The sequence below is a fragment of the Symsagittifera roscoffensis genome, unplaced genomic scaffold (assembly GCF_963678635.1).
Source record: "Symsagittifera roscoffensis unplaced genomic scaffold, txSymRosc1.1 SCAFFOLD_310, whole genome shotgun sequence".
NCBI lineage: Eukaryota > Metazoa > Xenacoelomorpha > Acoela > Convolutidae > Symsagittifera > Symsagittifera roscoffensis.
Window position 1 is genome coordinate 12,105 of NW_026971649.1, and position 13,809 is coordinate 25,913.

Consider the following 13,809-nt stretch of genomic DNA (forward strand, 5'->3'; position numbering starts at 1 on the left):
CATCCGAGCCTTAAGTTGAATTGAAAATAAGTCAAACTGTCAACATCGCGCCGATAGTTTGGGAAGTCTGGGCATAAAGTACAAAATTCGATCGCAAAAGACTGGACAGAATTTCCGAAAACTGGAAGTTAGCGAAAGTCTGAAAATAAAGTCGCAAAAACCTGGAAATTCTGCTTAACGAGTTGCTCATCAAATCAACTCAGCCTGGAATGTAGGAAAATAACTTCATAGATTCTTGAAAAGATATGCTCGCAAAATTCTGAACATAAAGTCGCAAAAGTGTGTTTTTATAAGGATTGATCTTGTTAATTTGGACAACGTTTAGACTGTGCTCGTTTGAAGGGCTGTTTTGGTATGCGAATTTTGAGCCCAGTATTGTGCGCGTGTTCGACCGATTAGATCAAAACCAAGTTCCGTCCTAACCTCAACAGGGGAGTTCAAGGTAGCACTGTATTGCACTCTCAATCAACAGATAGGAGCTGCAAATGCCAAGAAAACGTCGCAGTCTTTGTTGCTCTTATCGATACTGCTGTAATCTATCACTTGAGTGGTTGCTTTTTTGCAGCAAATCTGATCATGACCTTGATGGTAAATTGTAACTAGTCATGATCCTGATAAATTATACGAGCAAAGTAGTGGACTACAACAACAAAAGTGGGGGGGGGGGTTGTACCTGAAGGTGCTGTAGGGGTGAATGATCCAGGGGGCCTCCTCCTCACACCTCTTCCTCTCCTTCAGCACTGCCTTCTTGCTGCCGAACAACTTCAGTGCCAGTCTGTTCTCAGTCGGCTGGATAAAGTGACGAACTGACGACTTCAGCTTCCGAATGTGACTGGCGAACATCGGCTGTCATCATAGGCAATTTTCAGTTACAACTCCGCTCGCGAGAATTACAGTTATTAGTTATAATTTTCATTTCTGGCTATGAATAAGAGAAGCATTTGTTGCCTAATTTTAAATCCCAGCTGTTAAGTTCGTCAAATATATACGCTTCTGAAAAACCTTCCAAAAACCCAATTTCTCATTTTTGGACGTTTTCTAATAAACTTTAGCCCGGAAAAAGGAAGCAGCGTTTATATAAAAAAAACTGGTTTTTTTATGCAAAACAAGCTAATAAAAACTAATTCAGTCGTAATGTGAGGTCGAACACTTTTTTGTAAAAACTCGAGTCGCAAAAATCCGGCCTAACCCCTGCAAGAGATTTTAGCCTGTAAAGCAAGAAGCTCCTGTAATGGAATAATATAATTGTCATGAACAATTTTCATCAATTACGGAACTTCTTGCATTTTCCTAAATTGGTGTGCTTTCAACTATCAATACTACAAATATGCGGGTATGAACAACAGAGAATTGCCTTTTTAGGTAGTTCGCTATTCTCCGCCTGTGGTTCCCAGAATCTGTTCGTGTTCGGAGTGCCCAGCAGCTCGGCTGTTTCGTAAGTCAGACTTGCGATCGTATTTGCATGTTTTAAGGTCGGCTTCAAAATCGAAACCTGCTTAGTGGGATTCGTCAAATCGATACTGTTTCTGTCCCCCGAGTTCGAGTAGCGTAAGGCTCCTTTTTGGCTGTAAGAACTCAAAGATGTCTGCGATTGAGTTTTGAAACTGTTGGGTTGAGTTTTGAAACTCGTTTTTCGTTTATGGGGGTAAAAATCAGTGTAGGCGTTGGCGGCGTTGAAGTCGTTCTCGGCACTCGCTCGGACGGATGAACTTCGGCCTAAACTGCTAATTGTCGGTGCTCGGGGTCTCGTTTGGCTTCTTGACGCTGGATAGCAGTCCACACTCGCCTGAAGTCTAAGAGGCGCCCGATTCGAACTAGAGGAAAAATTAGGCGAAAGGTTCAGATCGCCTAAAGTGGATGACGCAGCTAGTTTTCTGAAGCTGTTTTGGCTCCGAAACTGCTTTGTGAATAGATTTGGGGCAGCATTGTTGTTTGTTTTGGGGTCTCCTTGGACCCTTTCGGACGACTCGAAAAAAGAGCTTCTAGAGTCTTTCGTTGGTACTCGGTCGGAAGAACTCTTTCTGTCTGTGCTGTCCAAATTTGACAAGCTAGTCCGGATAAAGTTTGGACTGAAATCTGCGCTTGATTTGTGAGACATTATTTTATAGCAGCTTCCAAATTATATGTATATCTTTTTAGGTAATTCAATATCCGATTTCGATATCCAATTTTCAGCAAGGTTTTTATCCAGCATGGAAGTGCTGCCAGTAGTTGGAATTGAAGATAAACATATCTGAATTCGAGCCAATAAAACAACGAAAATGCTTCTCAATCGACTTGCAGCACAGGAAAATATTATGAACATTTTTGATATATTTTTGAAAGGCTGGCCAAATAAAGTCAAATAAAAGGAGTCAACAAATCCTCTGGAAGACTGGACTATTTTTCCTTCTGGAGAGGACTTCCAGCTACGTAAACTATGAATAATGTACGCACACAAGCTCATACGCTGAAGTCAGAAACGTCAAATCTTCCAGCTGTCAAGTTCCTCTTCAGATCTTGAGACGAGAATTACTGTTTAAGAGTCATATCAAAGTAAAGAAAAGCTCGCGGGTTAATAAATAAGAGAATGGGAAAATGAACCGAAGCTCGAACTTGTTCAGATCAGATCAGGTAAATATACTGCGAGAATCCCGGACGAAGATTGAATAGATTTTGACCTCGTGTTCCAAAAATTGAGGAAATTAAAAGAATTGCAGCTTTTCTTTCAAATTAAGAAGGAAATAAATGTTATACGGGTAGCCGATACGGAATACAACCTGCAAAAAAAAACAATGAAATTCAAATGAAAGAATATTTTTCTAATGTTTTTTATTGAACAGCGTTAGTTTCTGTATTTAAAAAGTAATTCAGAGTGTTATGAAGGTAAGTAGTTGTAGCCAGTAGTGTATGAAAGTGTTTGAAATTAATCAAAAAATCTCCATTGGCTGGTCAGTCGACACAACTCCTGATTTTCAGCTGAAATTTTCCATCACGGCTCAAGTGTACTTGCTACTTCAAGTGATTGACATTGAACTTGAGAGGTCTACTCATATGTATCTATTCTGCTACTATTTTGATAGACTTGTTGCACCCTAGGGCAGTTAAATAGACTTCGATTTGAACAGGAAGAGGAAAATTGTCCGATCTGCAGGACAGTTCCGATCCGCAATAGAATCGCAAAAAATTGTAATTCTACTTCAACTTTACTCATCAAAAAACGATAGCGGTAACTGAAACCGGACAATTTTTGCTCGTAATTATCAGCGTTTTCTTTTATGACCTAAATGCACTCAAATTTAGATATTTTATTGCGAAATACAATTCTCACGCGAAATTATTGTACTGATTTCTACAATTGAATATCAGATTACAAAAAAAACCGGCCAACTTGACCAAAAGTAGTCAATATTCAAGTCAACAACGATTTTGAAACATTAATTTTTGTTGGAAAATTAATCAACCTTCATAAGCGACTGCTGTTTGAAACAGATGCGTTGGCGCACAAGTGGGTGTTTGTTTTTTAGTTATAGTCTAATAGGTTGCAATAATGAGGGCGCTGTGTTTAAGAGTTGCTATCTAATTTCTCAATTCCCTGAATTGTAAAAAAATTCTCAAAAAGACCAACAAAAATAGATTGATTAGATTTGAATTTGGTTGTTTGTTTGCTTATTTTTTGGTGTTCCAGAAATAACTAGCAGTAATGGCAAGTTATGATGCTCTCTTTTCTTCTCAGTGAATCTAACCTTTAATGCAAAAAGAGACACTTTCTGCCGCTATAGTTTGAAATTGTAAAACTAGATGAAGTAAATTTGATGGCAGACTTGTTAGCGTAAAATACATGTGAAAATAAACGAAATGAAAAACTATATAATGCTACATATACTAAAGAATATAACTACACAGCCAAAAAATATATTTCACAATAATTTTTTTATATTTTTATGGAGAAAAAGCCTAGCTCACCTGCCTAGCAAATCAATATCAATTTTGAACTTGATTTCATCTTCCGACAAGTAAAGAGGATCAAATTTCAGTTCCTTCATTTTCCATGGTAATTTCTGAGTTATAGATTACTAATAAGGCATTTGATATCTCTTTTAAAACAAACCGATTAGCTTTTTTCATCTAATAGGAACTTAAATCGACTGAGTAACACCAAACTGATGGAAGGAAAAACTGATTCAATGTTTGATTTTACCAGATGAAAATCGAGATATTTACAATATTTACACTTTTTCGCACTTTCATCAAACGGCTCTTTAAATTAAAAGCCGCGAGTTAAAAGATTTGATCTAAATGACTTTAAGTAGGGGCAGTGCTTGGATATTTGTCACCGATTATTGTCGGTATATACCGGTCAGTTTCATTGAAGTTAGCAAAGACACAAAAATAGCAGTTCTTTCAACATTTTCATCCTCCGGCGAAAAACTAACTTTCAAGCAGATGAAGTCAGAGGACGCGCACCCACCCATGTTCTGCTGCTCCGCAGACATATAGATTTCAAAAAACGCAATCTATTTAATCATTACCAGACCAAACTGCCCTTTTGATACGCACACCGGTTGGTGTCTCTAGGACCGTAGATTCCGGATACAGACGTCTAAATATGTTCCAAATCTTAAAAGGAACCCACTGGGTGCCGGACATCAAGCCGACGGGACTTCAAGCCGAATTGTAAAATTAGGGACTTCAAGCCGAATAATTCCTTATAAAGTCGTGAAATATGAACAATTTGAAAACTTTTTTGAAGAATTTCTGAATTTCATGATCTTTCTTTACTAGTTATTGGCGTTTGCATATAATTTAAGCTTCCAAATGATGTTCCGGAAAGTTGAAAAGTAAAACATGGTTGAAGGCATTTTTCGTGTTTATAATTTATGCATTTCAAAAACCGGCTGATGTTATTAACGGATGCGAATCACAAGTGGTGCATTGTCATGAATAACGCTAATTATGGACTAAACTTGCCAAAATTTTAGAAAAGCAACATTTTGCAGATGATAAAATAGCGTTTTGGGGTGCTTGTAAAGTTTTAATTTCGGCTTGAAGTCCCTTCGGCTTGAAGTCCCGTCGGTTTGTTGTCCTAGACCCGAACCCACTTACCAAATTATTGCAAAACTCATAAGCAAATAATTGTAACATAAAAATTGTCAGCACATTATTGGCAACACGAAATCCCAAATGAGCGAATACAGCATGTTCTTCCAGACTTCGTATTTATGAACTAATTTGCAGTTTGATAGTTAATTTCGCAAGTTACTGCGAAATCGGCAACCATTTGTGTATTCCGCTGGCAAAGTTCTGATTTGCGGAAACGCAATCAGCTGCTCACATGAATAAATATCTGTTTAAGGATTCCACAAGTTGTTCTGGATTCGGCGAATTCTGTTCCGGTTCCGTAAATTTTCCTAATTTTTAAGCAGTTTGGGGGCAAGACATTGTTTTAGCCATTATCTAATGACTAATTGCATTCACTAGATGCAATTGGATTATCAAAAAAGTTGTTTTGAACCTAGAATCCGGATACAAGTCTTAAAGCGTGTTTCAAATTGTAAAAAGAATTCATTTATTAATTTGTTGTGGAATTCACAAGCAAATACTTGTAACGAAAATTTGTCAACTCATTATAACGAATTCTGAATCCCAAATGAGAGAATTCAGCAAGTTCTTGCAGATTGCTCATTCGTAAATGAATTCTGCAATTTGAAAAGGGATTCCGAAAGTTTAAACTGAGTTAGGACTGGAGTGTAACTCATAGAGTAATTTCGGATAGGGTACACCGTCTGCTCGTCACGCTATCTTATTTTCGGCCGGATAGATTCGTGCAACTTCTTAGTCTAATACCGATCCTAATCTTACTCTTATACTATCTAGTCTCAGGTTGTTTAACTAGTCTCTGCTAGGCTCAATAGATCTAGGGTATACTGGTTTATTGCGGCTGCTGAAGTGCTCGGGAGAGTCCAACTAATTTCTAAGTTAAATTCAAATCTCTCTGGTGCTGAAATTACAAGTAAATTTAGCACTTACAAATAAGTGGGTTGTTAGTTAGATGGATCATGATTGGTTAATATTAAATACTTTACATTGGTAAAACATTTAATTTATCCAATCAAAAAATATAGTTTAGATCAGGTTCCACCCATCCGGGTTTTACAGAGTTTTTTAGAACAGTTCTTTTGTAGTTCAAGGATGGATGATGGACGTTGGTATTTGGCGAACATCATTTTTCTTTTGTTTCCTTTTTGTTAAGGAAGTTCCAGGGATCTGGAATTGAGGACACAAGACGTTGTGTTCTTCTTGTGACAACGACTGAGTCTCTGCAACAGCATCAATTCTGGTTTCAGAATGGTTGGCTATGTCAGGTTTTTCTGTTCTTCGGAGAGAACTTCTTTTGTGTTTGATCTAGCTCGGGAATGGCGTGGAGATTGTGCGTGGAGGGGATGCCTGGTTACTCGGATCTGTACGTATACTTGAACATCGAGGTGGTCATTGGTCTAGTTCAATGAAGTCCTTTTCTGCGAGGTCAAGTCGTACTCTAAATCCTTTGAGTTGTGATTGTGAGCGGCATATCGATTATAGTTGGTCATTCTCTCTCGAGTGTAGTGAGGTCGTCTTGTCTTTTGATGTTCGTCCTTGGTGTCTTTCAAGTTGTGATTGATGTACAGAGTCTGAAAAAACTTGAAAATTAACTAATTTTCTTTGGGAGTTTTTATTTTTTGTGATGTTTAGTCTAAGTAATTCATTTTTACAATCGTCGGGATTGAGATGTAAAAGACGTTCTATATTACTTTGGTAGAATGATTCATGGTCAAGTCGGTTTTTGTTTCCGTTCGAGACTTGTGAACAATGTACTTTCTTTTCGGAAAATGTTGCTGTGAATTTATAACCTGTAACTGTTGTTGCTCGGGCTTTTGAATAGAGTGTTGCTATTATATCTGTGGTTTCTATAGCTTGTGGTTCTGTTTCACATTGTGATACCTGATTGATTGCATATTTATGTAGTGTTTTTTGTTCATTTTCTTCGCAATCGTAATGTGTTACTAATAAATCTTGTGGTCCTGTACGAGGGGAAGGGTTTATATTTTGATTTGAGGTTATTAGAAAAAGGGTTTGGAGAAAAATTAATAATTTTAGAATATACATGTGTATGATAATCCTGAGTATGGATTATAAAATGTAATGTAACCAATTGTGTTTTTAGTGTATCTGTCGTATTTGTATATTACTTCAGTAGTTATAAACGGTGGTGGTAGTGATTGAGCTGTTATGTTAGGTGGATTTAATGGGTAGGGATGTTGGGTAATATTATTTAACTTAACTGTGATTTCAAATTTTAATTGTAAACTGTTTTGTTGGAGTATTTGAATATTGTGATCACGGATATCGTTGTGAATATCTTGGCGATATTGTAATCTATTAAGTGCCCAGTTATGAAGGCGGTTACTTTCTTGATGTTGTCCAAATAGTGGTGGAGGTGCTGTGAATGTATTCCAATCTAATCTTAAAGGAATATTTATTGATGATTGTTCTCGATATCTGGCGTCGAGATTATTTGGAAAATTTAAGTTAAAGGGTAGTGGTGAAAATTGACTTATTGATGGTGTTGATGGTAGTGATAATGTTTCTGGTAGTGATGAGGATGTTGTTGTATCCGTAGAAATATCTATGGGGTCATTGACTAAATTTGGTTCACCTTGTGTGAATGAATTTGTAGTCCAATATGGCAGTCGTGATGTTAGGTTTGGGGGGTTAAAGGGATTTTCACGTATCTGTTCAGATGTTGGTGTTGAACCTAAGTAGTCTGAAGGTAGACTTGAAGTGCTTCGTTGTGAAAAAAGTGTAGGAGTTTCTGGTGTGATACCAGTGGTGTTTTCTGGAGTGGTTTGTGTTGGGGATTGAGGTATATCAAAATGAACTCGGGGAGTTTGAAAATTTCTATTTCGTCGAGGATGTATAATTTGTCTATTTATTTCTGCTGTGTTTTGGTTTTGACTAAGGTTTCGTATTCTACTTAGTTCTTGTGGTAGTGTTGGGTAAAGATTATATGTTGGTTCACTTAGGGATGCTTGTCGTTGAACTGGTTCTAGTGGTTCAGATAAACGAGCGTGCCTTTCTTCAAAGGTGTATGGATTGTCTTGAAAAGAAATTCGTGTAGATGTTTGAGGGTTTTGAGTAGTTGAAGGTGGTGTTGGATTATCTTGGGATGATGTCGGTGAAGACTGATTCTGTGACTGTTGGGTAGCAATTTTTGATGGATTTTTAAATTGTTACTTTAGTGAGAGGGTTTATGTTTATTATAATATTCTTCTAAAAAAAGAATTAGAAAAATTGTTGCTAGGGCAAATGTAATGATTGCTTTCTTTATACATTTACATATTGTCAAAATGAGGGATGATAGAAATGTTATGAAAATTACAAACAATAAAAAAATATCAGTTCTACTGAAAATTGTTCGTATCATTTAGACAAGTTGTTAAAATCGTACCTGTGGATATATTCAAGGGTTTTGGAAAGTTGGAGGAATAGTTCAATTATTGTGTAGAAAATTAAAAAAATGTTACAAAAAATTATTATGATTATTAGAAAAGATTCGATGATATCAAAAAGAAAGATTATAAAGACTTGAAGTATTGAAAAAAAATGTTTAAAATTGATAAATATTTGAGCGACTGTTTGAGAGAAAAGCATTTAAGAAATGATCTCTTTGTCGAATATTTTTTGCTGTTTGAGGCGATTTTCTAGTGTGGTCGAATTATTTATTAGTTTTTTGACAAGTGGGTTGAGTTTCGTAAAAAATTGTTGGGGGCAATTTTCATGGTGACTGGGAGGTCGTCTTTTTCTTTATTTTTGTTTGTCAAATGATCCGGGGTATGGTGAGATTTTTATACTTTAGGCTAATTAAAATCTTCATTTTGTGACTTTAGGCTAAGTTATCAAATTTGTTTTGGGGGTATTCGTGGTCTGAGTTGGGGAAATATTGTTGATCTTTGGGTTATTAGATAAGGGAGGGGTACGGTATTATGGTGATATTTATTTTAGCTGTCAAGTTGGAGTGGTTTGCTTATTTTTGACCTGGAGGTTGTAAAGTTATAGTTAGAGATGTGCCTGGAGTTCTAGATTATTCGTCTAATTGATCTTAGTTTGAGTTAGAGAAAGTGGCGGATTGGATGAATCCTATTGGTCTATTTTGAACTAGAATTATTGCGTACTTGTGAGCATGTTATTTTGAAAAATGGAAATGAAAAATGTTACGGAGGTTTCAAGATTGTGAAGTATAAAATTTTAAAATTACTTTTTAAATTCTACTTTCTTTAATATTTTAGATTGGGGGATGAACATTTTGTAGTTTTTACGTGGTTGATTTCGGAGTCTTGTTGTCTTTCTATGTTCTGATTTGTCTATTTCTTCTTGGGGTATTATTTGTTCTGTCATTTTTCTATTTTTTCTTTGTTTTGGAGATTCTTTATGGTTTTGTGTATTGTTTTTGGTAGCGATTGGTTTTGTGTTTTGATTTTCGGTGGGGTTATCATTTTGTTCTGTGTTTTTCAGATGTGGTTCGTTTTGAATAATTTTTAATCCTGTGAAAGAATATAATTGGGTTAATTCGCGGAGTGCGTATTCTTTTGGGTAATAAGGTAATAGGTTGTTTCGATGCTGAACGATTTCTTTTTTGTTTGAGTCGATAATTTTATATGTGACATCTGTGGGTTTTGCAATTATTTGATAGGGTCCTTTTCGGAGGGGTTGTAATTTTTTAGAAATTCCTTTTTGAGTATTAAAATTAGGTATTAAAACAAATGTTCCAATTTTTAAATCGGAAGCTGGTGTAAAACGTGAATTGATTTGTTCATTTATGTTTTGTCTTTGTAATAACTTTTTCGTTATTTTTTGGTAAATTTCATTGTGTTTCTTATCTCTATTTAAAATCCATTCGGTGTGTGTACCGGAGGCTAATTTAAGGATTTGTGGGTGATGAAAATGATCTTCATCGTGCGTATGTAATGGTAGGTTATAACAAATTGAGTCTTTATTCGGTTGACAATAACCTTGTGCGTTTTTATGGGAATTTGCTGTAAACATTATTGGTTTGCGTGGCTTTTGGTTGAAAACCATTTCGTATGGTGACATTCCTAAAGTTGTCGTGATTTGTGAATTATATGCTAATGGAAATAATTTTACATCTGCTGACCATTCGGTATATTTGGTATCATTTCCGTTGATGATACATCTAAGATATTCTTGTAGTGAACGGTTCATACCTTCGACTAAGCCGTTTGTCCAAGGTGCATGAGATGTACGTGGTTTGTGTTTAATGTTGTATAAATGACATAGTGTTATTATTTCATTATTTATGAATTCTGTACCATTGTCTGTGACTAAAATTTCTGGTAGTCCAAATTTTGCTATCCAGTGTTCATAAAGTGTTGTGTATGCGTAATAAGCGTTACAATGTGGTACTGGGTTAAGTGCTACATAATGTGTAAATGCGTCAACAATTACCATAATGTAGGAGTTTCCTTCTGATGAGGGTGAAATTGGTCCTTTAGTATCAAATGAGATACGATGATTAAAGTATAAACTTTGTCCTTTAAAATCTTGTTTTTGTGCTATTTGTTTTTGATTTGGGTAAGGTTTATTTAATTGACATACTATACAATCATTGCATAGTACTTTTATCCAAATTGGTGCATTTGGGAAGTAAAAATTTTGTATAAAATTTGAATATGTTTTCTCTGATCCAGAGTGTCCTTTAATGTTTTGTGTATGTGAAATATTAAAAGCTATAAGAATCATACTTATAGGGAGACAGGGAACTGTAGATTCATTAAGGTTGTATTCTAAAAGGTCTGTATTTTCGTTAATTGTTGTATTGTTAAACTTGCGAAAGTATCGGAGGAGTGTTTTGTTTCCTAGAATGGTTGAATCTGCTTTGATAGGTTTAGTTTTATATTTGTGCCATGATTTTAGTTGTCGAATTACTGGGTCAAGGTTTTGATATTGTTTCAGTGTTGAAATTGTAATTGTTTCTGTTGGGGGGAGAAAAATGTTTTCGATTTCTAATTTAGATAATGGTATTGTATCAAGTGGGTCGTGAAGGTCAAAAACTTGATTTATTGTGTATTTTGAATCATTTGTTTGTGGTCCTGATAAATTTATTTTATCAGTTAAATCTTCTTTTTCAATTAGTGGAAAATGGTCTTTTTTAGGTAGGTGTTGTTTTGTTCGTTTTTGTTGGGTGTTATTTTTTATCCATTGAGAATATGGAATTGGTTTAAAAGTTGATGTTCCAAGTAGGTCAACTTCATAATGATTATTTTGACAATCTAAATAAAGTGGGAAATGTTGTAAATTATTTATTTGTGATTGTTCAATATCAGTTTTTACTGCATATTTGCATTCTAATCGAGGTGATGTTTCGTTTTCTGCAAGGTAGAATTTTATATTTTTGGGTATTTCAACTGTTGTTTTTCGTGTAAGTAATTCAGGTGGTGTATTTCGACTTAAGGTGTCTGGTAATGCAAGATTTTTTCCTGCAGTCCAAACTATATGTAAGTTTGGAAATTTCATTAGAATTAGTTGAAATCTGTAAACTCGGTGGTTTGGGTTAGATTTCTGTGTAAAAAGAAAGATGATTGGTTTGTGGTCTGTGAACAAAACTGTGGGATGTTTTGATCCAAGTATCAGAAATTCATATTCTGTAAGTGTATATATTATGGCTGTACATTCTCTCATTAGAGTTGAGAGTCGTAGCTCTGCTTGAGTGAATAATCGAGAATTTGCTGATATGAGGTTCATTTTATTTGTACCATTATGTGATTGTAATAATGCTGCGCCGATGCCAAAGTTCGAAGCATCGCACATTGCATAAAATGGTTGATCAGGGTCTGGAATTGTGTTTGAAATTTGTTCAGTTAAAAGTTTCTTTATTTCTTCGAATCGTGTTTGATGTTCTGTATTCCATTCAAAGTTGTTTTGTTGTCTAAGGATGTTATAAAATGGTCGTAGGTATAATTGCATTTTATAAACATATTTACTTAAAAAGTTTAACATTCCAAGGAACTCTTGGATTTTCTTTTTATTTGTTGGTGGTTGAAGTTTTTGAATAGCGTCAATGCGTGATTTCAGTGGAGTGATTGTTTTTCTTTCTATATTATGTCCTAAGAATTTAACTCTAGTCAAAAAGAAGTGTGATTTATCGGGGGCGGCCTTCAGATTTTCGTTCTGAAGTATTTGGTGATATGTTTCTAAAACTTTGAACATTTCGTCTTTTGTTTGTGATTGCATAAAAACATCGTCTAAATAGGTGATTGCGTTTTTCTTGAGTATTAGTGGTCTAAAAATTTTGCTCATAAAGGCTGAAAATGCTGCTGGTCCTATGGATATTCCATAGAATAAGCGGTTGAATTCATATTGTTGGTTTCCGATAACAAATTGTGTTAAACGTCGTGATTGTTCATCTAGTGGCATTTGATTGTATGCACTATTCATGTCGGCGGTTGTGAAGTATTTGCCGTTTATTTTTGTTAAAATAACTTGTATTGGTTCAATGGGCCAATTACATTTTGATTCATCTATGAGTGAATTGAGGTATCTAGCATCGAGAACGATTTTTAACGATTCTCCTTTAGCTAGAATGATAACGGGGTTGATGAATGTGTTGCCTTTTGGTTGTTCTTCTTTATTAACCGGTGATATAATGTTGTATTGCTCTAAAATATCGAGTAATCTGTTTACTTTATCATGTAAGTGAATTGGTACTTTACTTGCTCTTTGTTTTTTGAAAACTGCGTCTGGTTTTAATGGGAGATGTAGTGATGAACTGATTTTGCCAACATCGAATTTTGATGTTGCATAGACTGATGAATATTGAATTAGCTGTTTGGCTAACTTTTCAAATTCGTCTTGTGTTATTTGTGAATGTTGGAAATTAAACATTGTTAAAAATTTCTGTTGGTCCTCTGTGTAGTTACTGATGTTGAATGTAGGTTTGAAATATGGAGTTTTTGTGAAATAATCCGTATTTCTGTTTTCGTTACTTATTATATTATTTATAGATAATTCTTCATTAAGAATTGTAGATTGGCAAATATCTAGTAATTGGAGTATATTATTTACGCGATAGGCTTTTTCGTGTATTGGTGATATTGTTGCGTTGGTTTCACAATATCCTAAAAGTCCTAATGGTAATGTTACTTGGTAAGGTGTGTTGTTATAGACATGTAAGGAGATGATATCTGAATTCGAATTTTTCAAATATTTTATTGAAGAGATTGTGATTTTGAAAAATTTATGAATCGGTTTGAATTCAAAATCTGACATATAAAATTTTTGTTTGTTTTGTGCTTTATCATATTGGTGAACTTGTTTGATTGAAAAATTATAGATGTTTCCTGATAGTGGTTTCAGGTGTTTTCTTTGTTGGTTAAATATCGGATAAAATTTTGAAAAGAATGGTGGTTGTTTATTCAATCTTTGAAAAAATGTTAAGGATGTTTCTTTTGTTTTTGTATATTTATCTTTGATTAATATTTTACTATTTAGTATGTTAATTGTTGGTATATACTTTGAAATAAATGGTATTCCAATGATATTATATTTAATATCGGTGATATGGAATATTTGTTTAAATGGCTTATTTAAAATTTTACTTTGTTCCATTGTTCTGGTAGGGAGGAGAAATAATTGGATTTTTCCGTAGTTTATCAATGTTGATCCTTGTGCTGTCGCTAGTTTGCTGGAGGTTTCAAGAGGTGTTAGCTTTGGGTGTAAGATTTTTATTTCATTCCATGTGGGAATGTTTATTATGTTTGATTCTGCTCCTGAATC

The 13,809-nt window shown here is 34.8% G+C and overlaps 1 protein-coding gene across 1 annotated transcript; it reads right to left on the reverse strand.

Moving 5' to 3' along the window:
• Positions 1-673: 673 nt before the first annotated feature.
• LOC134856631 (uncharacterized) lies at positions 674-3,818 on the reverse strand (the record flags this gene model as incomplete). The annotated part of the gene is made up of 3 exons (XM_063872901.1): positions 3,726-3,818; positions 1,355-2,759; positions 674-846 (listed from the first exon to the last, which is right to left on the reverse strand). Coding segments are annotated over exons 2-3 (917 nt in total), but the record flags the coding sequence as incomplete, so codon positions are not given.
• Positions 3,819-13,809: the final 9,991 nt, after the last annotated feature.